The 26,950-nt window shown below is 39.4% G+C and overlaps 1 protein-coding gene across 3 annotated transcripts in view; it reads left to right on the top strand.

The window, feature by feature from the left end:
* LOC122557217 (BCL-6 corepressor-like protein 1) overlaps nt 1-26,950 on the top strand; it is a 167,762-nt gene that overhangs the window by 39,332 nt on the left and 101,480 nt on the right. For 2 of the 3 annotated variants that reach the window (XM_043704668.1, XM_043704669.1), the window contains exon 2: nt 11,656-11,793. In XM_043704668.1, coding sequence (XP_043560603.1) covers nt 11,708-11,793 — 86 coding nt within the window. In that variant the 5' untranslated portion in view covers nt 11,656-11,707. Of the gene's footprint in view, nt 1-11,655; nt 11,794-26,950 lie in introns of those variants that run through there. The other variant, XM_043704670.1, reaches the window with a different exon arrangement.

The raw sequence follows: 26,950 nt of genomic DNA, 5'->3' as shown, positions 1-26,950 counted from the left end.
AGTTTGCCACAAGGATCGGTGTTGGGTCCACTGCTTTTTGTCATTTATATAAATGATTTGGATGTGAACATAGGAGGTACGGTTAGCAAGTTTGTAGATTACACCAAAATTGGAGGTATAGTAGACAACAAAGAAGGTTACATCCGATTCCAATGGGATAGTGATCAAATGGGCCAAGAAGTGGCAGACGGAGTTTACTTTAGATAAATGTGAGGTGCTGCATTTTGGCAAGGCAAATCATGACAGGATTTATACACTTAATGGTAAGGTCCTGGGGTGTGTTGCTGAACAAAGATTTTTGGAGTGCAGGTTCCTAGTTCCTTGAAAGTCGAGTTGCAGGTAGATAGGATAGTGAAGAAGGCATTTGCTATGCTCTCCTTTATTGGTCAGAGCATTGAGAATAATAGTTGGAAGATCGTGGTGTGGCTGTACAGGAGATTGGATAGGCCGCTTTTGGAATATTGTGTGCAATTCTAGTCTCCCTTCTATAGGAAGGATGTTGTGAAACTCGAAAAAGTTCAGAAAAGATTTACAAGGATGTTTCCAGGTTTGGAGCATTTGAGCTACATTTGGAGCTGAATAGGCTGGGACTGTTTTCCCTGGAGCGTCGGAGGCTGAAGAGTGACCTTATAGAGGTTTATAAAATCATGAGGGACATGGATTGGGTAAATAGACATTGTCTTTTCCCTGGGGTTGAGGAGTCCAGAACCACCGGATATAGGTTTAAGGTGAGCAGGGAAAGATTTAAAAGGGATGTAAGGAGCAACGTTTTTAATGCAAAGGGTGGTGCATGTATGAAATGAGCTGCCAGAGGAAGTAGTGGAGGCAGATCTAATTACAGCATTTAAAAGTCATCTGGATGAGTATATTAATAGGAAGGGTTTAGAGGGATATGGGCCAAGTGCTGGGAAATGGGATTCGATTAATATAGGGTATCCAGTCGACATGGACAAGTTGGACCAAAAGGTGTATTTCTGTGCTGTACATTTCCATAATTGACTCTTTCAGTTAATAGTGATGATTGGAACATCCCCTTGTGGTGGCACTTTTTGTTTGTCTGGCCTAAACTGTTTTAGTTCATGTCAGCTAGAGTACCTGGTGGTACAGTGGTTAGCATGCTGCTTCACAATGCCTAGGACCTGGGTTCTATTCCAGCCCTGGGTGACCACGCGTGTGGAGTTTGCTCATGCCTGCATGGGTTTTGCTGCTCCGGTTTCCTTCCATTGTCCAAAGATATATAGATGGACATCCATGGTAAATATGGGGTTATGGATATAGCATAGGGGGCTGGGTTTGAGTGAGACGCTCTTCAGAGGGTCAGTGCAGACTTTGGCTGAATGGCCTTTTTCTGCACTATAAGGATTCTATAATTGTCACTGGTCTAGTAATCCAGTGACTCAGGTTAATGTTCTGGGGACATAAATTTGAATCCCAGCATATTTGAATCTAATTAATAAATAGTCCAAAGGTGACCATTGTCAGTTGTCATAAAAATCTACCTGGCTTATTAAAGTTCTTTAATGGAAGGAAAATCCAAATCCATTTACATTTGACTTCAGGCCCACAGTTGGTTCTTAAATGCTCTCTAGCAAGCCACTCAGTTGTATCTTTTGTAACACCACAAAAAACCTGAAGGAAGGATGAAACCAATGGACGTTCGAGCATTGACCAAGACACTGGAAGTGACCATGGTAAACTCCCTATCAATCCTGCAAAGTCCTCCATTCTAACATCTGGGGGCTTTGCCAAAATTGATAGAACTGTCCGACAGGCTAGACAAACAACTGGCCAACATGGTTGGAAGTTTGCTCACTGAGCTGGAAGGTTTGTTTTCAGATGATTCGGTACCATGCTAGGTAACATCAGTGATATCAATTCCGGTTCTTTTTCTCATCTACCTTAAGAGACCAAGACACAAGTAGAAAGTGGGGCATAACACCAAAGCTTCACCAGAGGCTCACTGATGATGTTACCTAGCATGGTGACAAAACATCTGAAAACAAACAGCTCAGCGAGCAAATGTACAACCTGAACCTCAACCTGAGCTAGAAATCTTCTCAAAAATCACAATCGGCAGGCATAGCATACTTGAAGGATTATACCTTACAGACACTACCATCACTACCATTTCCTGGGTTTACATTATTCCACTAAAAGGACAGACCCACCAGAGGGCATTGCACAGTGGTTTATAGCCAGGAAGAAGTCACCGTGGAAGTCCTCAATATTGAGTCTAGACCACATGATATGTTGTGGCATTAGGTCAAATATGAGGAAAGAAACCTGCAGTACCAGGATACCTAAAAATTAACTGTAAACCTGAGAAAGCTACAGCATAGTACTAAATAATGTGCACAGAATGCATTAGACAACTAAATGATTCTGCTACCAATGAATCAGTTTGAAGCACTGTAAGCCTGTCACATCTAGTTTTGAATAGTGTTGAATAATTGAGCAACTTGCTAAAGAAGGGGGCTCAACAAATATCGCCATCCTCAATGGTAGCCCAGCATATCCATGCAAAAGACAAGGCTGATACATTTGCAAGCATCATGAGCCACAAATATCACACGGGTAATCTATTTTGGGTGGCTTTCTGTGATCTCAGCATTATAGATGCCAGACCTTAGTTAATTCCATTCACTCCACATCCTAACAAGAAATGGCTGAAGGTGCTGGAAACTATAAATAGGATCAGACAATATTCTGCAAAACATACTTGTGCTACAAAACTAGCGAAACTGGCACCTTTCCAGCAAAGTGGAAAATTGCCAGACATGTCTTGTACATACAGTGGGACAGATCTAGCCAATTACCACCCATCAATCTACTCTTTTTTTTTATCAGCAAAGTGATGGAAGATGTCATAAACAGTGCTTTCAAGTGGCACCTCCTAAACAATAACCTGCTTCTGATGCTCAGTTTAGGTTCCTCTGGGCACTGTCAGCTCTTGACCTCAATATAGACTTGTTCCAAGCTACAAAATAGCTGAGCTTAGGGAAAATTAGGGTGATTACATTTGACAATTAAGGCAACATTTGACCAAGAGTAGCATCAGGGAGTCTTGCAAAATTTAAAGTCCATGGGAAGTGAGGAAATTGATGGGATTAAAGGATAGATCTCAACATCCCGATAACCTGTGTCTCAGAGCACATAAAGAAATTGCCCTAGAAGTAGTGGATGCATTGACAGTCATCCTTAAAGATTCTGATGATTCTGGAACAGTTCCTGTGGATTACAGGGTAGCTAATGTAACTCCACTAAAGAGAAACCAAGCATTAATGACTGGTTAGCCTGACATCAGTCAAAGTGAAAATGCTACAGTCGATTATAAAAGATTTGATAGCAGAGCACTTGGAAAATGGTGACTGGATTTGACAGAGCCAGCATGTATTTATGAAAGGAAAATCATGCTTGACAAATCTACTGGAAGTTTTAAAAAATAATCTGCCTTCCTGTTTTCCCAGCAAAGTTATACTTTAAGTGGGATCTGGACAAATGCATGGGAGACAAATCATCTCTGCATCATCCTCACAATTAAATCCCAATTGCTTTGTATTGTCTACAAACTTGGAGATATTCTATTTGCTTTTCTCATCTAAAGCAATTTACATTGCGAGTAGCTGGAATCCAAGCTCTGATCCCTGTGGTGCCACACTAATCATTGGCTGCTTCTCAGAAGAAGATTTGTTAGTTCCTTCTATTTATTTCTTGCCTGCCAACTGTTCTCTATTCATGTCAGTACACTACTGATGTGTGGTGTCCAACCAGTAGAATTGATGAGGGAGAGCCAGTGGTTGTGTTTTACTTGGACTTTCAGAAGGCTTTCAATTAAAGCTCCATAAGACATTAGCATGTTAAAAACGCATGGGATTGCAGTAATGTGGTACCACAGGGATCAGAGCTTGGATTCCAGCTATTCAGTGTAAATTGCTTTTAGATGAGGGAACCAAATGCAAGTTTGCAGACAATACAAAGCTATTGGGATTGAATTGTGAAGAGGATGCAGAGTCCAGATCACACTTAAAGTATTGCTGTGAGGTTATCCACTTTGCTGGAAAAACAGGAAGGCAGATTATTTTGATGATAGATTGGGAAAGGGAGTGGTACAGCGCCCTCGAACAAAGTTGCTGTAAGTGACCATGCAGATGCGGCAAGCATGAAGGAGGAAAATGGTATGTTGGCCTTCATAGTGAGAGGATTTGGATTCAGGAGAAGGGATGTCTTGCTGCACTTGTATAGGAATTTAGTGAGACAATACTTGATGTAGTGCGTGAAGTTTTGATCCCCTTATCTGAGGAAGGATGTTCTGGCTATGAAAGGAGTGCAACAAAGGCTTAGCAGACAGATTCCTGGAATGGCAGGACTGATTTATGAAGAGACTGGATCGGTTAGGACTATATCCAATGGCGTTTAGTAGACGATGGAGGGATTTCATAGAAACCTACTGCTTTCTAACATGACAGAGTAATTGCAGGAGAGGTCACAGTCTAAGGATAGGTCATTTAGTTGAGGAGAAATTTCTTCCCCAGAGAACGATGAGCCTGTGGAATTTTCTGCCACAGAAATTGATTGAAGCCACAACATAGAATGCTTTCAAGACAGAGTTAGATAGAATTCTAAGGGATAAAGAGATTAAAGAGTCTGGGGAGAAAGCAGGAACAGGATACTGAATTGGATGATTAATCATGAACCTAATGACTGGCAGAACAGGCTTGAAGGATACAAAGCCCGACTTCTGCTCCTATTTTCTTTGTTTCTGTGAATTGATGATGGGGAATCCTCTGTTTATTGGAGTCGTATCTAGCACAAAAGATAATTGTGGTTTTATTTTGGAGGTCATCATCTCAGTCACACAATGTGTCACTATTGGGAGTTTCTTGGGGTAAAGCCCTACGCCTATCTTCAGCTGCTTCTTCAATGACTTGCCATCTTAAGATCGGAAATGGAGTTGTTCGTTTATGACTGCACAAAATGTTCAGTACCATTTGTAACTCCACAAAAACTGAAGATGTCTGTGCCTGAATGCAGTTGGACAACATTCAGGCTTTAGCTAATGTGTGTAGGTTAACATATTAATTGCTGCTTAAGTGCCAGACAGTTACCTTCTCCAACAAGAGGGAATGCAGCCATCGCATCTTGACAGTTAACAGCATTGCAATCACTGAAACTCGCACTATCAACATTCTGGTGGTTACCATTCACTAGAAACTGAACTGGACATTACCATATAAATACTGCAACTAGAACAGCAGGTCAGGCTGGGAATTCTGCATCAAGTAATTCACATCCTGGCTTCTCAAAGCCTGTTTACCACTTTTAAGCATAAGCCAGGGGTAAATAAATACTTCAACAACCCAAGAAGCTTGACACCATTCAGAACAAAGCAGCTCACATGATTGGCGCTCTATCTTAACATCTTCAACATTCACTCGCCCTTTCACTGGTCCACTACAGTTAGAGCAATTTTTTTTAAACTATCTTTTAAAATGCACTACAGTGATCTCCCAAGCCTCCTTCATGACCTTTGAAACCCATGACCTCTCACACCTAGGAGAACAGGGCAGCAGATGTATGAACTGAGTAATACAGTGATGGTGGTCTCTGTATCAAAGCCTGAATTGGAATAATTGACCTTTGTGTTCCCAAAGGGGTTAAGCTTTTCAGTATGGATCATCAAACATTGACCATGAATGAAGACAAGATTAAGTTGACCATGATAGGTCCTGCAACTGAATAGTCTAACATACTCATTCCTAAGGGTCATGAAGAACCTGGGTAATGTTCTGAAAGGTTGGAGGTGCCCATGGAACTTCATATGAATCTAAGTCAGTATTTTTAAGAGAGAGGAAAATTTAACTGCATTGTAATTTATCTTGGCATTAAAAAGAATACAGTGAAACATTTACTTTGTATGTAATATAAAGCATTGTCACAAGGTATGTTTCATTATTAATTGTAACTTATTATAGAAAGTCACAAGTTGTTATGTAATTCTTAAGATCTGAATTACTGTGAGTAATTGTCCTATTATAAGAACTAGGAGCAGGAGTAGGACATCTGGCCCTTTTGAGTTTGCTCTGCCATTCAATTAGATAGTGGCTGATCTTTTCATGGACTCAGATCCACTTACTGCTTACTCACTGTATCTCTTAATTCCTTTATTGTTCAAAAATTATCTATATTAGCTTTAAAAACAGCTACTGAATTAATGTCATCTACTTCACTGGGCAGGGAATTCCATAGATTCACAACCCTCTGGGTGAAGAAGTTCCTTCTCAGTTCAGGCCCAAATCTGCCTCCCCCTAATTTTGAGGCTATGCTCTCTTGTCCTCGTTTCTCTACTTCTGTCTTATCTATTCCCTTCATAATGTAATGTTTCTATAAGGTCCACCCTCATTCTTCTAAATTCCAATGAATGTAATCCCAGTCTGCTCAGTCTCACCTCATAAGCCAACCCCTCAACTCCAGAATCAACCTATTGAACCTTGTCTGCACACCCTCTTGTGCCAGTACATCCTTTCTCAAGTAAGGAGACCAAAACTGCACACAGTACTCCAGGTGTGGCCTCACCAGCACCCTGTACAGCTGCAACATAACCTCCCTGCTTTTAAACTCAATCCCTTTGCAATGAAGGTCAAAATTCCATTTGCCTTCCTAATTACTTGTTGCACCTGCAGACCAACTCTGTGATTCATGCACAAGGACACTCAGGTCCCTCTGCATAAGAGCATGCTACAACTTTTTACCATTCAAATAATCTTTTTACTGTTACTCCTACCAAAATGGATGACTTCACATTTATTAACATTGTATTCCATCTGCCAGAACTTTGCCCTCTCGCTCAAAGTATCTATGTTCCTCTGCAGTTTCACAGTCCTCTGCACACTTTGCTCTGTCACTCATCTTAGTGTCATCTACGAACTTTGACACACTACATGTGGTCTCTAACTCTAAATCATCTATATAAATTGTAAACAATTGCAGTTCCAACAATGATCCCTGAGGCACACCACTAGTTACTGATTGCTAGCCAGAAAGGCACTTATTTATCTTCGCTCTTTGCTTCCTGTTAGTCAAACAACCCTGTATCCATGCTAATACTTTACTTGTAATGCCATGCATCTTTATCTTATGTATCAGCCTCTTGTGCAGCACCTTTTCGAAGGCCTTTTGGAAATCTGGGTACACTACATCTACTGGGTCCCCATTGTCCACCTTGCTCATAATGTCTTCATAGAGTTCCAAAAGATTAGTTAAGCATGATGTGCCCTTCATGAACCCATGCTGCATCTGCCCAATGGTATAATTTCTATCTAGATGCCTTGCTATTTCTTCCTTGATAATAGACTTTCCCACTACAGAAGTTAAGCTAACCAGTCTATAATTCCTTATCTTTTGTCTACCTCCCTTTTTAAACAGTGGTGTCACATTTACTGTTTTCCATTCTGTTGGAACTGCTCCAGAGTTCAAGGAATTTTGGAAAAGTACTACAAGTGCACTTGCTATTTCTCCCACGATCTCTTTTAGTACCCTGGGGTGCATTCCATCAGGGCTAGGAGACGTGTCTTTCCTTGGCTCCATTAGCTTGCCCAGCCTGCCTCTCCCATAATAAAGAGTATTTCCAGGTCCTCATCTACCTTTGTCTCTTTGTCAATTACTGGCATGTTACTAGTGTCTTCCACTGTGAAGACCAACACAAAATACCAGTTCAATTCCTTGGCCATTTCATCATATCCCATAACTAAATGCCCCTTCTCATCCTCTAAAGGACCAATGTTTACTTTAGCCACTTTTTTTTTTCATTTTGTATATTTATAGAAACTTTTCTCTCTCTTCATATTCTGTGCTAGTTTTTTTTTTCTCATACTCTATCTTTACGTTTCTTTAAAACTCTTTGGCTTTCTGTTGACCTTTAAAGATTTCCAAATCTTCTAGTTTCCTGCTGACCTTGGTCACTGTGTGCCATCTCTTTCAATTTGATAGTCTCCTTACTTTCTTAGACACCCATGGCAGATTACCCCTTTTCTTACACTCCTTCCTCTTCACTGGAATATACTTTTGCTGAGCACTTTGCTCAATTGGTGGACCTGTAATATTGCTGCGCATTAGCCTTTTAAATAGCTCAATTTCTCAGGCGGATCTCTAATCTTGAAAGACAAAATGGATATAGTGCGGAAAAGAAACCTAATTGACCACCGCTCTAAGTTTGCTACATTTGAGGACAAGAATGATAGCTCAAATGCAGTTGACTAAAAGCTCTAATATGCCTCGTTTATTTATAAACCTTGAGTAATAATTATATAATGTGTCAAATCCTCAGTGTTAAAATGTATAGGTGTTTTCAGATTTTTAATATGAATTGTATAGACTTTTAAAAAAAACTCTGTAGAGATGCATAAAGGATTTACATAATCTAATGAGCTAGGTGCATTATCATAAAATGTTTTTTTGAAGGTTTCTCTAAAGAAAACAGGATCCAGGACAGGGTTCAACAGGTCCAAGTAACTGCAGCTCAAGGGGATATGTGCTCAGATCAGGATGGGACTGCTGCGCTGTGGTCAGCTGCTGGGGCTCTGAGCCAGAAGCAAAATCAGGCGCCATAATTTCTGTCCCTGTCCGGCTCAGTCATTTTGTTATTGAAGTGTAATAATAGGAGTGAACACTGTCGGCAGTGCTAATGTAGCTGTGATTGTAGGTTATCTTTTCAAAAGGTTATCAATTGAATCTGAGACTCTTCAGTTATTTGTAATGAGCGTTAATGAACGTGCTGCATTTACTTTGGTGGAACTAAGTTCCTTAGTATATTTAGACACTAGTTTTTTCTATCCAAAGCAAGAGATTTAGTGGACATCCAATCTGTTATTCAGTAATAATTTACCATATTCTTGGTTAATCCTGTTTTTTGCACTTATGCACTTTGCTGTGTACGTTTGTGTAGTTTGTGCTGTCGGTGTAGCACACTTGGTCCTGGAGGAATGCTGTCTCGTTTTTACTGTATCAGTTGTATATGGTTAAAATGACATAAAAAGCTACTCTACTGTAATTGTGTGGCCTTTGCTTATTCAGTATGGCAAGAATCTTTGAAAGACGTAGATTTCAGTTCAAATGAAAATAAAGAACAAAAATTGTTTAACTATTGAAAGATTTATATTCTATACTTAAGTTCTGTAAGTTTTTTATATGGACTTGGATAGCTAAATAAACGTTTTACAGCAGTAGTTTGATTTAAGGTAAGGCTTGATGGATACATGAGAGATAAGTGAGTAGGAAGAAGTAATTAGAGTAGATGTGTTTCATGTGGTACATTAACATTGACATAAGCTATTCTAGCTGAGTGGCCTCTTTGTTTAGTTTGACTTGTACTGATATGCCCAGCTTCTGGTACATGACTGCTTACAGCATGCTAGAAGTTCATGGTGTTGTTCTATTTTCCAGTAATAGTGTCTCAGCTTTATTCCAACATTAAAGGAGAGGAAAAAGTGGCATCTACCGGAACATCTGTCGAATCTTGCTTAGTTTGATGAGAGATGCAAAAAGGCATAGTCAATGAGGAGTCATTAAGTGAAAAGCTGCTAATATTGGAAGACTTTTACACATTTCCATGCCAATGGCGATAATAAGATCCTAGTAAAACTAAAGCTTATACATAGTTGCAACAGATCACTAAAATTATTGACATAAGGATTTCTTGGTGTTTAGCTATCTAGCAGTACATTCAGTACTGATGCTGAGGTTTAAGATTTTGATGTGATTTCTTGTTCCTAACAGCAAACCTGAAGTTTATTAAGGGAAAAATAATCGCTGTTTGACTGGGACTACAACAAGCAAGTTCTGTGCATCTGTATTGGACCTAACAAAAGTATCTTAGTATTTTTGAGATTTACATCTCTACATTATGATGTAATTTGAAATTTTTATTTAGAACTACAGTTATTGTGCTAAAGAAAGCTTTAAAATAGAGAGAATTGCATCACTTGAAACTTGTGATTGCGGTTATGTTGCCAATGTACAACAGATAATCCTTTAAATTTATTCTAAGTCTGAAACATGGACAAATTATTGATCATGATGATTTCTGTTATCCACCAACATGATACACAAAAATAAATAACTTTTCTTTTTGAAGATGCACATCATTGAAAATAATTAGTCAGAATTCACAAGCTAGATTGGTCATAGCCTGAAAATATATTTTTTTCTCAAATCTACCTCCATTGTTTTGATAAGAATTAAGCAATTTTTTTGTGTGAAGTGTCTTGCTTTTTTACTGTCGATGAGTTGTTTCTCTTCAGCTTTCAGATCCTGCCTTCCCCAAAGAAAGATCGAAGGATCTAATGAGTGTATGGAAGTGAAAAATATTTAGTACAGATCGTTCCACTATAAAGCACGTGTCATTAATGCAAATTCATTGTAGCATCACTGACAAATTGGGGGCATTGTTTCTCAAGCATGAACTTTTAAAACATGTTGGCTGTAACGCAATTGCATCGCCAGCACTTTAAGTGCTGTTTCTAAAGTGTGATTTTTCTATAATGTTAGCTTGTGCAAGCTATTTTTTTTTAAAAGGAATATTGGAGAAATTAATGGAACTGGCAGTTGACAAATCTCCAGGACCCAGTGTTATTCACCCCAGAGTGTTGATAGAGATGGCTACACTAGTGATCATATTTCCAAGTTCTATTAATTTTGTAACAGTGCCTGCAAAATGGAAGGCTGCAAATGTAACTGTACTGCAGGGGAGAAAGAAAATAGGAGCTACAGACCTGTTAGCCTGATGTCAATAGTAATTAAAATACCAAATCCTATTATAAAGGATGTGATTACCAGATATTTTGTAATAATTGTGTCATGAGGCAGATTCAACATGGATTGTTGAAGGGTACATCATGTTTTAACAAATGTGGTATTTTGACAATGTCAATATTGGGGAGCCAGAGAATGTGGTATATTTGGATTTTCAGAAGGCTTTTAATCTACACAGGTTAGTGAACAAGATTACAGTTTGTGGGAATTGGAGTAGTATACTAGCATGGATTGCGGGGTGGTTAACAGAAGAAAGCCAAGAGTTGAAATAAATGGCTCATTCTCGGATTAGCATGCTGTGACCAATGGAGTCTGCAAGGATCAGTGCCATTAGATCACAACAGCCTACTAGCCAGATTTGGATGCGAAGGCCAACTTGTAATATTTCAATGCTTGCAAATATTTCCTAATTACAGCTGTAATATTTTGACCATCCTCTCACCCCTAGTCTCCCCAGTTTCTGGAAATAGTTTCTCCAAATCGCTGCTCAAACTGATTTTAAGATATTTAAATTTCACTCATGAGACTTCTTTAACTTGCTAAATTCCAGGAAATACAACACTTCTTCTGTTTAATCTCTCTTTATAACATAACCTGTGGAGTCTATAATTCTGGTAAGTGTGTTGATGTATTCCCTCTAAAGCTAGTATGTTCTTCCTGAGGTTTTCATCTGATCTGTACAGAAATTTCAAGTTATCCAAACTTTTGATGATCAGATTTCGCTTTGTAGATCTAACAAAAATGCCTCGATTCAGAATAGTAATATTATAATACTGTACTACAAACTTTGGAGCAAGGCTGTATTACAGATACGTCTTTAGTTTCTAATGATTTTTTCTTAATATCCAGGTTGGTACAGTGAGAGAGTGCAACTACGTTCTGACATCTGTGTGCACCTGTCATGCTGGCCACAGCCTCTCTGTGCAACGGCGTTCACGACTGGACAAACTCCAACCGAATCCGGATGTGTGGCATTAAGGAAGATAGGTGAGTAACACTGCAAAGAAATGAATGGAAAAAATATTAACCAGTTAAGACCAGCAGTCTAGTTTACATTTGTAAATCTGCTGAATTATAGCAGAAAAACAAACTAAATGAACTTGAAAAGGCCACAGCACCCAACAAACCAACCATTTTTGCCTGATCACAGTCCAACCTACCTGATCTTTTATCATACTTTTCAATTTTCTTTCTGCTTAAGAAACAATGAGGGCATTTTCACCAAAAACAAGTGAGTTTAGGAACAGAGAGGTGGTTAAACAATTTGAGAGGAAGCCAACTGCAACTTGCTGGCATCCACTTTTATCTGCAGTAAATTCAGCTATACATAAGAAATCTTCCACTCAGGAGAAGAGGTTGCTCATTTAAGTATTTTAAAAGGCTGGTATGAAATGTGATTTTTTAAAAAATGTAACTTTAGAATGGATGGGTTTTGCAAGTTTTTCCAAATGAAAGCAATGTGAGAGGGTAATGGAGTTAAGGAGAATAAACAAATTGGAGACAGAAAACGTCATATAAACACAAAGACTTCACATCTGCTTCCTTAAGTGAAAAACCTTTTTCAAGGACTCTTGTTTTCAGAATGTACTTAGATTGCTTTGGAGGTGACTTCCAATACTTCGGTCATCTGTACTATCTGGATTTTTGTGTGTCTAATCTCCATCTTCCATCTGTTGAACATCAGTGTAGCATGGTGTGTCATGCATAGTTTAACTGAGAACCAGGATGAACAGGAGCAGCCACAACATTCTTACAAGTCTGCTGCTCCACAGTAGATGGGGCAATGAGCATTCAGTTTTCCGGAGGCAAAATCATCAATACAATATATACAGGCAATAGATGAAAAATGGATGCTCATTTTCTTGTCATGCAGTCACTACATTGGCAGCATCCAGTCAAGTGAATTAGAAGAATAAACATTTTGGACTGGGTGCACTAGGCAATAAGAAATTTGTATCTTCCTTTTCCTGTTGTGCCTTTGTTGTGCAACCCTGTGATTTTAACAGAGATAGCTTTTATCTTTGCTCTGGCTACAAAGCTGATCTTGGCCAACATCCTTCTGAGCTTTGGAGCCTGTGAGTGCTTAGTAGTGGACTGCCTTCTGCACCTTCAAGAAGAGTCTCTTTTTTAATGTTTCTTTATTCCTTCCCTTTAATTGCCAACACACATTTCCCTGTTAATAATGATGATGTGGAGTTACCTATCAGTAACACCTGAAGAGCCAAGGCTAAGTTTTTGTCTTGTTTTAAAATGTGCCACTACATTTTTTGCCATCATTGAGTGTCAAGGTGCACTTGTTTGATTACCATATTTTGTAAATCTTTCAGGTGGCTGCTTTCTTTCCAGGAAGGTAGACATCATTGAGAAGACCTTTGGATATGATCTTCAACAATGTGGCTCTCTCACCTGGGATAGTTTTCTCTAATTTGTTTCCAGGCCTTCATGATGCAGTTGGAAAAGCTGTTATCATTGCTGTTGTAGAATTATTGTCTTTGTTGATGGCCACAGATGCTGAGCCTTAGGGCCAGCTGACCAGAGCTTACTGGATAATGTGCCCTCCGATGGGTAATCTATGCATCTGTCCCATATCCATCATCTGCTGTTGCTCACTAGCAATATGTGAGATAACATCATGTGAAAACCCAACTATCTGTCTGAGCACTTCTGCAAAGTCATAAGTATACAAATTACTGCATGATTCTTATGATTGTGCCTCCCCAGAATAATTGACTTCCTCTGAGAAATCTTCATTCTCTTCCTGCATGTGGGAAATGGAAAAGATGATTTAGGACTAGCGAAGTTAGAAATTGATAAGTCCAATGTTGAAATTAATAAAGGAAAGTTGTAAGCCATGTGACTACAAAATTTTGATTTTATTACCAGGTGGCAAACCATAGGGATACCAAAACTGAGCTTATTTTCATACACAACAGTCTTTAAGCAACAGTTTCAACTCCTTGACTTTATGTATCAAGTTATAACCTAGAAATTATTACCATGGAGTTTCTGCTTTTTAACTCCTATCTGCTCAAAGTCTTTCAGCAGAATCTCTTTTTCTAGGCCTATCAGTATCATTGGTACCAATGTGGACAATGACTATTGGATCCCTTCAATACCCCTCTTCTCCAGATTCCTTAACCCTTGCACCGGACAGGCAACACGGCCTTTCAAATTCTCACTCGTTACTGCAGAGGACAGTATACATCTCCCTACTTATATTGTCCCTACTACTACTAAATTGCTAATCCACCCCCCCTCCACCACCTCCACCATTTCTTGTACCGAGGTGCCATGGTCACTTTGTTCATCTTTCTTGCAGATTTCACTCTTGTCCCCATATCTTGCAAGAGCCTCGTAACTTAGACAATTGCAAGGCTGAGGGTCCTCAATTGTAACCCGCTAAGTTCTTATACTTGTCGTAACTGCTGTCACATCCTCCTGTCTATGGTCACAGACTGGTTTTGAATTACGTGATCTGAGGAGGTGTGACCACCCTCTGCAGCAAAGCGCCAAGGTAGCTTTCCCTTGTGATGCAGTGTCTGCAACTGGGATCTGTAGTTAGTTGTTTGGGAGCTGTTTTTCTCCTGGCAAATGAAAGTGGATGGCACAGCTGTTACTTTTGGTGCAAATGGGGAGATGTCCCAAGCTAATGAGTAGGCACTGCAGAGGTCATGCAGGATTAGTGGTGTCAGGAGTTGAAGTAGGTAAGAGTGAGTGAAGGAAGATGTTACAGGCAATGGTGAGAATTATAGAGTCTGAGCCAGAGTAGGAGATGATTGCAGTAGCAGAGGTAGAGATAGTGTGAGGTATTGTAGAGAAGATATTGCCACTCATGCTGATGGAGTCGCAGGTCATTGACCTCCTCTCTATATTACTGTGCGTTCCTCCAGATGGCCACCTCAGATCAGACTCGTATGGTCTAGTATCATGGTTTCTACTGCTGGTCTTTGTGGAAGAAGACATTCTGCATCTGCAACTCCCTGTCTAGCAGGACCTTTCCAGGTATCTATTTGCAAAGTAGGGTGCTAAACATCTGAAGTCAGCTCCTCACTGACAGAGTGCTTGTCGAGGCTGCTGCCAGGGGAATTGTATGTGGTGAGACACTTGCTGGAATTGGATGGGGGAGGGCCATCATAAGCTGGGTTGCGTATTTAATGAGGTGAGTTTAGTAAGATATAGTGAGAAAACCTGCTGGGCCTTGTATCAAAAAACCCTCTGAATGACTTGACAAAATTCAGATGTACTTTCTTTGGCCATGATTCGCCTTATAAATGATCAGCTCCATACCAAATAAATGGCATTTCTTTAATTGATGTACGATCATCAGAGGCCCGAGTTGGGGGAATTTACATATTCATGAGTGGTTGCTAATCCACCTTCTTCCATATGTTGCACCGTCAAATCTTCTTCCAAATTTCAGAATTATACCCACCTTGTGGGACTGTGCACTTTTGGCCTGTCATTTGCCTTTTTAAGGTGAAAATTTAAGTTTCCAACAGAAACTCAAAGGCAGTCTGGAAGCTCAAAGAAATGGTGCAAGTGGATCTCTGACAGATCTCCAAGGAATTCCAAACCTCTTAATCTTAAATCATAGGAGCAGGTAAAACTAGTGACATTATTAGCATTTTAAGCTGCGTGTGAACCATTCTAGGGAGAAGTAACTTGCACTAAGATTCTTCACGATAGAGTAAAGAGTGCCAGATTTCAATGTGTGGAGCAGTTTGTAATGCAGGTGAAAAGAGTGACTGATCAGAATTTCAAACTTCTTGGGGGAATTCCTTCACTAGTGCATCAGGACCTCCTGGGCATTGGAGATTTGGTATATCTAGTCTCTCACTGTTTGGAGTCCGGAAAGGTGAGCTCTGGAGATTAAGGCATGTTCAGATAATCGAGGAATGATGGTCAATCACAAGAGCTTGGACTCCATCATTGTGCAGCTGGTGTACAACCACAAAAATATATTTACACAGGTGTGCATAACACTCCCAGCTTGTTCATTTTCCATTGTAGCATTTCATCCTTTCAGATGTCTTACACTCAGAGTTCCCCAACTGGCTGCTCTGAGGGAAAGGATAGCCACCTTTAAGTTCCATGCTTTTCAAAATTCTCCTGTTGTTTTCATGATTATTTGAAACCTATTGACTAATTTGTCTGATTTCTTAATGCAGAAGCTGCTTATTTTTCTATCCAACAAGATTGATGTAGTGAAACTGTATTATTTTAGTAACATTATGTTGCACTTGCTTCAAAAGGTTAATGTAGGAGTTTTCGGAAATGTTCCAAACATTTCTGTTGCTTTCTGTTTTCCATAATTGCAATGGTTCAAAATTAGTTTTCTGTCTCCAATTTTTATTCTATACCATTAGTATAAATTGTTATAAAAGTTCTGAAATCATCTTCTGTTTTTCTGCTATTATTGGGTTCTGGAAAGTGTGCCGTAATGGACAACCAAGCAAAATGAGCAGCATCTCATGTCTTCCTAACCAGAGTGGTTGACCATAAGTTCAGACTTTCTTTCTATAATCATTTTGTAATCATAGAAAGTCATCTTATATTTGGTTTTAATTTCATAATTTGTGATGTTCTACTAGTTGCATTAAAGTGGAACTCTTACCAGTATAATTCTTTTTGTACTGAAGAAAGTATAAGGTTTAAATTGTGTACTTCTTTTACAGACATTGTAGATGTCATTTATTAAATCGTGTGGTGAACTTTCTATTGGATAGCAGATTTTTTTTTTGTTGGATCATAGTGCTTTATTATTTAAAAATATGGAAATTAGTCTTATTTCTGAGGTCCTGCACTGATTCAGCCTTGTTGATCAAATGGATGATGACTACATACCCAAAGGCCTGGAAAGCTTTTGTTCTGGCCACAAGGTCACAACCTCATGGGCATTTATACCTCTGCTACAAGGAACCCTGCAAGAAGATGGCCGCTATGACATTGAAAACTGGGAAATGGTTGCTGATAATGGAAGCTAACTGTTTGGAAGGGCATTGGAAGAAACAAACAAAAATGAAACCTCAACTGGCCAAGAGGAGGGCTAACAGAAAGCAGAAGCCAACAAATCGTGAACCTTCTCATCAGAAAGTGAAGCAGTGACTACCATGCCAGAATAAGACTTCTAAGATACATCCACACGATGCACTAACACCATGCAGTCAAATATCATAGGCAGAGAACTGCCACTATGCAGGGCTGGAATTTTAATGCTGACTTGTTCAAAGCCAATGGTGTGCAGGCAAGTCAGTGTATGAAAAAAGATGAGTCACTCGGAGCAACCTCTCCAACTCTGCCATTTTGTTTGAAGTGCTATGTGAGGAGCCTGTGATTCCACATGAGGGAGGAAGAGAATCACTGAGTTGAGGATAATTTTGGGAGGGAAGAGTGATCTTAGGACAGTTGAGGGAAATATTGGAGAGGACCGATAGATTTTAAGTGACCACAGAAACTTGACTGGAGCAGCAGCTGAACTGCAAGCACCAGGTGTTTCTCAAAATCCAGGGAAGCAGTGGTGTGAGCATATTCTTGCCAAGGTCTTGACATCTGCAGAGCACTTGGACCAACACAGGTGTTGTCTGCCCTTTCGAGAATCTCATTGTTGCAGTGCCAGATGTCTGAACATTTCACTTGGTGCCATTCTCCTACCTTCTCCATGTAACCCCGCACATTGTGCCTTTCTGCATGACTTTACTTTTGAATGCCACCATTGAATCTGCCTCCACCATACTGTCAGATGACATAATTTAGACACTAACCACTGCTGTGTGAAAAGGTTTTTCCTCCTTTTGCATTTGCTTCTTTTGCCAATTAGTTTAAATCTGCAGTGTCTCATTCATGATCTTTACATGAGTAGAATGTTTTTGCCCTAACTACTGTGTCTTGGTCTCTCATGTTATTCATACTTCTGTCAGATCTCTCCTCCAAGGAAAGCAACTGTCCTAACTTCTCCGATCTGCCTTGATAATTGTACAACTGAAATTCTTTATCCTTGAATGATTCTTATACATTACATCTGTACTCCCTCAAGTGCCTTCACATATAACCATAAGAAGTAGGAGCAGGTCTAGGCTATTTAGTCCCTGAAGTTTGAATTGCCATTTATTAGGATCATGGTTGATCTGATTGTAACCTTGAATCCACATTCCTACATATTCTGATATCCTTTCACTCCTTGCTTAACAAGAATCTATTACCTCTTCTTTAGAAATATTCAAGGACTCTGCCACCACCACCTTTTTCATGATGAGAATTCCAAAGACCGTCATCCTCTTGAGAGAAAAAGAACACTTAATACCCATTTTATGGGAATGCTGATTTTTAAACTGTAACCTTCAGTTGTAGATATCCCATAAAAGAAATCATCCTTTCCACATCTACCCTGTCTACCCTCAGGATTGTAAATGCTTTAACCTCTTACTAATCTAATCTCCCAATGGATACAAGCCTCCCCTCATAAGTCAACCACCCATTCCAAGTATTGGTCTGGTACAACGTTTCTGAATTGCTTCCAATATATTTACATCTTTCCTAAAGGACAACATAGGAACAGGAGTAGGCAGTCCAGCCCTCAAGCCTGTTCAATCGTTCAGTGAGATTATAACTAATTTGTGCCATCACTCCATATATCTGTCTTTGGCCCATATCCCTTAATACTTTGCTGAGCAAAACATTAAAATTAATAACTGATCTGGCATCTACTGCGTGTTGTGGAGAAAATTCCAAACATCTGCCACAGTTTGTGTGTAGTACTTCCTAACAACTCCCCCAATGGTCTGTCTCTAATTCTCAGACTGTGCCCCTGAATTCTAGAATGCCCAGTCCGCAGAAATAGTTTCTCTACCCTGTCTTTTCCTATTAGCTTGATGGCTTCAATCTGATTATCCCTTAACCTTCTGAATTACAGACAAAATAAGTCAAATTTGTATAATTGCTACTCGTAACTCCTGAAATCCACGTATCGTTCCTGTAAGCCTACATTGTACTTACTCCAAGGCCAGTACAGAACAACCTCGGTTATCCGAATTTCAATTATCCAAATCTCGGATTATCTGACCAAGATCTCAGGGTCATGTAAAAACATTATCTGTTATCTGAACAAAATACTCCCGTTTGGACAATCGAGATCTTGTTCGGATAATCAAGGTTGGTCTTTATAGACTTCCTAAGGTATGGAGCCCAGATCTGCTCGCAGTACTCCAAGTGGGGTTCAATCAGAGTTTTGGAGAACAGCAGCATAATTTTGGTATCCTTGTAATCCAGTCTTCTTGATATAAAGACTAGCATTCCATTACCTTGATTATTTTCTGCACCTGTTCATGATACTTTAAAGGTCTGTGTACCTGAACCCCCAAGTCTCAAGTAGCCTTGGTGGGGGTGAGGATGCCCTGAGGTACAGAGGGAGGGTGGAACTGGGTTCAGATATGTGAATGGCAGAAGACCATCACATTCTGCTCAGCCTGTAGCTGCTGTGAATGCTGAGGATGGGCCAGAGAAACAAAAATCCTTACCACCTTCCATTTAAGTATGGAGCATACACAGGTTTTACCTCCACACTCTCCATATGTCTAAAAACAACATCTGTAATAAATATTGGCATTTTGAGAGACTGTCACTGTGCAGTGTGCTCTGCTGAAGGATTGTCTGAAGCCCTGGGACTTTGAGGAGCCCCAGTGCTACAGCCTTCAAAGTGAAAGCCATGTTAAACTTCTTCCAGAACTCAGCAGATAATTGCCTGGCATCCTCCAGGCAATCATTCATCACCAGATGTGACAATTGCCCTGTTTAAAAAGGCTGGAAAGTTTGTCTGATATAGAATACATCCTGAGACCTATACTGAGCTAACATTGAGCTGTGGACCATTTCAAGAGTTCTCTCAGTGCAGAGACTTACATTGCATACATGTGGGAATCAAACCCACCTTTGATCAGCCTGTATCATTCATTATCAACAGATAAAGGTACCACTGCATTAAGATGCAATTGGTGTGTGACCAAAGTAAACTTATACTCAGTATATGCTCACCCAGAGAGCTGTTGTGATGCCTGCATTCTGCTACCACTCCTGGTTTCCACCGATTCTTTGAGACCCCCATAAAACTGGGGCTAATCTAGCTCAAAACTGAGCTGATGACAGTAAAGAGGTACCCTTGAGCTCTAGCTAAAGATCATTGAAACAAATGCTGTTGTTTACTTGATAGCAATGACTCTTTCATCCTTTTACCAAAAGAGTAGACCAAAAGCCTAGTAATTGACAGGCTTTGGTTTTCCTGCTTTTTGTGAACAGGCATACTGAGGCAATTTTCATTGTTGGGTAGATGATAATGTACTGAAGCAGCTCTATTACTGGTGAGGCTATTTCTGGATCACAAGTCTTTGGTCCTACTGCCAGAAAGTCGTGAAAGCCCATAACCCTTAAGTACCCAGTGCATTCAACTGTTCCTTGATATCGGGTTGAGTGAATTTAATTAGCTGATTACTGGCATCTCTGATGCCGGGAACCTCTAGTGAAGACCAAGATGGATCATTCACTAAACTTTTTTTTTTTTGCTTAGGTGCAAATGCTTCAGCTTTCTCTTTTGATGTACTGGTCTCCCACAGTGCTGGGGAGTATTCTTCTTGTTTTTCAATTGCCATGACTTTTTCACAACTGAATGTGGTCAAGACTACAGTGCTTTGATCTGTTGGTTGTAGGATCACTTGGTTTATGCATTGGTCTATTGCATCCTGCTTACACTGCTTGAGGTGCAAGTAGTCCTGTTTTGTAGCTTCACCAAGTTCACACTTCATTTTTTGGTGCTGCTCCTGCTATGCCCTTCTGCACATCTCATTGAACCAGATGTTGCAACTCACTGGAGTAGTGCATTGAAATCAAACCCCATATTCCTGGAGTTGTCATAAGAGTTTTTAAAAGACGTACAAAATCATCAAACCACCTGACAATTAACCCAGATTGATAGAAAGCATGGACTAGATCTGCACTTAAGAATCACTAATCCTAGATTCTAGCTACTGAAAAACAATTATTTAAATATAGTTTGAACTCCACAAATTAAAACTCTTAAACCCCTTATAAACTCCCCCTTATACATGAACGCAGACAGGCAGAGTGAAACCGGGTTTAAAAAAAAGACCGAGAAAAACTGAAAAAACAATGAAGTCTTTATTCTCAACCTGTTGGCTTCAAGCTTGCTGATACAAGAATTTCTCAACATTTTTCTGAAATCTTCCACTGGGTTGCAAGAGGCACAGGGTGTCTGCTTCACTTATGAAAGCTCTCTAATTCATTCAGTTCAAAGTCAGATATTGCAAATTGGCTGGCTGAAGAAAATACTAGCTGGTTTTGTTGAGTTTTAAAGGGGCTTACTGCAAAGAAATAAGAGGACTGCTGCAGATCTGCTCCTTTCTCTTAATAGCCCACACTGTTCAAATACCTGGTAATCAGTTGTTAGCAAGCAGGGACCTTTGTCACTGATAATTGATCCCCTGTACACAAACCAGTCAGCTTCTCTTATAAACAGTCCCTGTGCTTCACTTGTTCTAAATGATGCTGTAACCCACAGTTACACAAACAGATTTACAAGAGGTATCAAATTCATTGCTCACAAAATGTGCAACCATTCTTGTTAACGACTGGTTTTAAAATTGTTCTTTTTTCATTTTTGTCCACTGTTTTTAAAAAGCTCAAAAATGTTTTAAAAAGGTGCCTTTACAAGGATTGATCTGTTAGCTTGATGGTGGTGATAGAGTGGGGAATAGGTAGATTGGTGAGAACGAAATCAAGTAATTTGTTTTTTCCCTTTTTAGTTGATTCCCTCACTTTCTGCCACTAAGCCACTCTAGCAGTTATGTCCTTTAGGACTTTAGGAGAAAGTAAGGACTGCAGATGCTGGAGATCAGAGCTGAAAATGTGTTGCTGGAAAAGCGTAGCAGGTCAGGCAGCATCCAAGGAGGAGGAGAATCGATGTTTCGGGCATGTTCCTGAAGATTCCTGAAGAAGGGCTTATGCCCGAAACGTCGATTCTCCTGCTCCTTGGATGCTGCCTGACCTGCTGTGCTTTTCCAGCAACACACTTTTCAGCCTTTAGGACTCTGCCACTATTGACCAACTGGCTATCCTGAGTCAAGTCCCCCAACTATGATACATTCTCTGCCATTGCAATCCTCCCTACTTCCTCCAAATAGTGTTCTACAGGAGAAGTACTAATTCACCATCCAAGAGGAGGTGGTGGAAGATAGTCAGTGAGATGTTTCTTTGCCCATGTTTGACTTGATGCCATGAGAGATCCACAATAAAGTTGAGGAATTTCAGGGTAATTCCTTTCAGATGACATTTCATGGTACTGCCACATCTGGTGTGTCGGTGTTGCCAGTGGGGTAGGACGCACTTGAGAATGGTGTTGGTGATACTGGTGTCTAAGCCATTGTCTGGAAGTATTATTCTGTAAAAATTGCATGTCATATTGTTGCCTGACTAATCTGTGGGATAGCTCTCACACTATCAGTACTTTAGGAAAGCAGATCTTAGCAGGACTTATACACTTAATGGTAAGGTCCTAGGGAGTGTTGCTGAACAAAGAGACCTTGGAGTGCAGGTTCATAGCTCCTTGAAAGCAGAGTTGTAGGATAGTGAAGAAGGCGTTTGGTATGCTTTCCTTTATTGGTCAGAGTATTGAGTACAGGAGTTGGGAGGTCATGTTGCAGCTGTACAGGACATTGGTTAGGCCACTGTTGGAATATTGCGTGCAATCTTTGAAAGGGTTCAGAAAACATTTAACAAGGATGTTGCCAGGGTTGGAGGATTTGAGCTGTAGGGAGAGATTGAATAAGCTAGGGCTGTTTTCCCTGGGACGTCGGAAGCTGAGGGATGACCTTAGAGGTTTATAAAATCATGAGGGGCATGGATAGGATAAATAGACAAGGTCTTTTCCCTAGGGTGGGGGAGTCCAGAACTTAAGGGCATAGGTTTAGCGTGAGAGGGGAAAGATATAAGAGACCTAAAGGGCAACTTTTTCACACAGAGGGTGGTGCATGTGTGGTATGGGTTGCCAGATGAAGTGGTAGGTCGGAGACTGTACAATTGCAGCATTTAAAGGCATCTGGATGGATATATGAATAGGAACGGTTTGGAGGAATATGGGCCGGGTGCTGGCAGGTCGAACTGGATTGGGTTGGGATATCTGGTCGGCATGGACAAGTTGGACCAAATGGTCTGTTTCCGTGCTGTACATCTCTATGACAAGCACCCAGATGTTAGTAAGAAAATCTTGACAGGACAAATATGGCTTGGTTTGCCTTTATTGATTTTTCTGTTCAGGTTATGCCTGTGCTCCATCAAATTTTATTCCTTTCTTTCATTTTGTAGTTGTTTTCGTGCAACTGAATGGCTTCTCAGGCTATTCATGGGGCAGTTAATGTCAACTACATTGTTGTGAAACAAGCAAGCAGAGTTCTGTCATGTTTCACATGTAAAATATATTTTACAGAAGGCCAGTATATTAATATGAAACCCAGTTGGTTATATTTTTAATGTGTCTTTAAAGGATAGGCAACAAATGTTGGTGTCAATTTTCATAGAAGTGACCAAGTTTGTTTTAATGAGGCTAGTTCTGTTATGAATTTGATCAGATCAATTTGTTTGACTAATGCCTTGGGTTATTGAAATGTATGCAAAGCTTTACTTTAAAAGCAGTTGCCATTTGACAATTAAATGCAGATCCATTTGACTGGAGTGATAAAACAATATTTAAATTATCTACCTGTTAAGGGGAGAAAACATTCAAAGAAATCGATCTAGTATGCTCAGGTTGTTCTGATTTGAAACATCAAAAGCCTGTTCAGATAGTATGTTAGTGGCTTTCCCTATTTTATTATTTACAATGATGAGTCAAAACTAGAAGTGTATTCCTTCTTCAGACAAGTTTTGAAAATTGGCTTAGGTAGAATTGAAAATTCTTCATCTTTCTTTTGCTTTAGCTTGTGACATCTTTCAGAAAGTAGATGAGGTGACTAACCGTTCCAAACTTCAACACAAACTATTACAGTAAAATAATTGTTAATCTTATGAGAGGCTTTGTGGCACCATAATGGTTGAATATTATTGTGTTGTGGGGTCATCAAGTAAATCTGCAATTTGTTGTCACAAATAAGAGCTGAGTAAGAAATGTAATACAGGTTGTTCTGCTATAATGTGCATTTCTTTAACGCAAATTTATATGATGTGATTGACGGATTGGGGACACTGCTTCTAAAGTGCAAACTTTTGTGTTGGCTGTAACGCGATTACTTTGCCAACACTTTTTAAGCGCTGTTTCTAAAGCACAATTTTTCTGTAATGTGGGGTTGCACAAGATTGCAACCATGTTCTCAAAGAATTACCTGTATAAGAAATGTAGTAATTTTAAACATGAACTAAAAACAAATACAAAATTCACTGTTTAGTCAATATATGCAGAGAAGAGGTTTATTTTCAATTGTTGACACATGAGAGCAACATCTTAAAAGGGTTGAATAAACTGAAAGGTGAAAAAAAACACATGCAGACTGTGGTGGCATTTCACTCTGTTCCTGTGTGTCAAGTCAACTGCTTGGCTGCTGGGCATATACTTTGACACTTTTTTCTTTAACCTGCCTTAGCTTATCACCTCACCCAAAGTGCTTTGACCATTTACACTGTAAGCATTATATTTTTATTTCTTGTACTGTGGACTTAAAAATGGGGCAAGATTCTGCTTTAAAGCAAGGGACTGTGGAGGAAGGCGTTGCAATTTCTGGAAAAAAAGTTACTGGAACTCATTGGGTGATCTTATTCAAGCAGTAGACAAAGATGTTAGACACCTTGACTCTGTGGGTATGTGAGCAGAGACAGAGTAGCCCAGTGACAGATTTTTGATTTGGTTTTTCAACCAGGACCAGTGGTGATTATTCAGGAATAATAATTCAGGACCAGTGGTGAGTATTCAGGAGTAACACAATAACTTCTTGATTTTGTTCCTGGGCAAATGGCTACAGCTTTGTGTTTGGACAATGCAGCAGAAACATGCAGGCTCTAAAGAAGAAAATATTTCTCCATTCACAGCATAGAGAGAGCTAAAATGACATTCCAAACAGCTAGGTACTTTCTCTGCAAATTCCCTTGAAGGGAAAAAAAAATCACCTTTAGAGACAATGACAAGCAGACCCTCAACTTGAGTGAATGTTTAAGAATTGATGTGTTTATAACCTCTGTCTTCCTCAAGGAGTCAAAAAGAGGTGGAATGGAACTGAAGAAAAAGTGTGTAATCTGAACTAGTGCCAGAACTGTGCTTCACAGACTTTTGGTTTGTTTCTTTGCCACCCATAATATCTGAATCTGTTCATATGTCTGTCAGTTTGTGTGTATATACGCGAGTTTCTTAAAAGTGGTAGAATTTAAGTTAGAGAATTATAAGTTAGTAGTTGCTTTCTTTTATTCTATTAGTTGACAACAATCTGTGTAATAAATGACAGTTTTCTTCAGTACAGAAATCTGAAAATTTTATTTTAACTGCTTCATGAGTCATATAAACTTTTTGGATAGTGTTAGTGACTTGTGATGAATCCAGGAATAGTAGAAGTTTGATTTCCAGCACATTATCACAGTGAGTTGGGACAAATGTTCTGTGCTTCAGGTTTTTCTTCAATATACTTTACATTGCTTTAATTTGTGTGTAGGATTGTAAAGTCACTATGTTCCTTCTCTCACATAATTGTCTTTGTTGAGCTTTCCCCATTCCTATTCCCTTCTGATGTGTTTCTTATGTAATTCCTAATAAAATGTCTACATGTGAAATGTTGAGTTTAGTTTTTAACTTCATTGCCTTGGTGGTAACTTGATGGAGCAGATTACTGAACAGTTAAAATGCCAACTTGATTCTCATTCCATTTAAAGATGGACAATTTATTCAGCAATATTATAATGTAAGCAATGGAAACCATCTTAACCATGCAAGTTTCTGTACAGAAGCCTCACTATTTAAGTATTTCTAGCATTATATGATAGAGTTCACATTTTGGAGGATGTGGTTTTGTTTAGTTTTGTATATTTGTTGACACAACCTGAATGGAATTGCAACAAATAGCTAGTAGTAGGCATTTTTACATTGGAGAAGATTGAAAGCATGTATATTGGGGGTCAATTTCATGTCCACTTGATGCCATTACACTTACTATAACCTCTCCAGCCTGGAAAGTCTTTGTACATAATGTTGTAATTCATCTATGTTAATACTGGACAAGCCAGACTTTAGAGTGAAATCTGGTTTGGTAGATTGTGACTTTATTTCCTTCTTTAAACATGGAGGTGGGTCACTGAACACATGCACAACAGTTTGCCAATACTTTAACACAGAATAAAATCTGTATTTAAAAAAAATAAATTGTTAACCTGTGTTAGAGTAGACAAACTCCTAAGCGTCAAACTACAAAAACCACTCTTGTAAAAATGAAACTAAAACCATGTTCCCCTTTCTTCAGATGCACGCACATAAAAAATATAAATTAAATTTGAATTACTATGTAGTTCCTAACAAGGCATTTAGATTTCAGAATTTTTATATTTTACAGTAACGTTATCATATTTAACCTAACGTGTGTGAATTGAAGTAAATAGGTACCTGAGCGATGAAACATCGCAAAGCCAACATTACGACGTGAAAATGCACTTTTTCAAATCTGTTTGAAAATGTGGATTCCCAAAGTCTCTAAAAGTTGCTTTTGCCTTTCAAGAAGGGGATCTCACGACAATTAGGTCCAGAATAAAATGGAGCAACAAGAGAAACTAAGCAATATCCTCCTTTTTCAGTAAGTGTTCTTTTAAGACCCAATGTATTCATCATTTATACTCGAAGACAAATTCACCTGATTTTGAAATTCTTACCCAATCAGTACTCACTTCACCAGTGTTTTTCAAAGTCATTTGCCAGTGTCAGCCTACTTTTAACACTGAGCACAGCAATAAGCAGCATCACCCACCACCCCCCATCCCACCCAACCCTCCACCACACACACAGATAGATAGTAACACCTTCCCTGATTTTTGATTTAGTTGCCACAGCCTGTAGAGTCACCAGCTTGCCAAGCAATGAAGTTGAGCAGTTGCTTAATTGTCAAGAACAGATATGCAG

The sequence above is a fragment of the Chiloscyllium plagiosum genome, chromosome 15 (assembly GCF_004010195.1).
Source record: "Chiloscyllium plagiosum isolate BGI_BamShark_2017 chromosome 15, ASM401019v2, whole genome shotgun sequence".
Classification (NCBI taxonomy): Eukaryota; Metazoa; Chordata; class Chondrichthyes; order Orectolobiformes; family Hemiscylliidae; genus Chiloscyllium; species Chiloscyllium plagiosum.
This window is presented reverse-complemented; position numbering and strand designations above follow the sequence as displayed.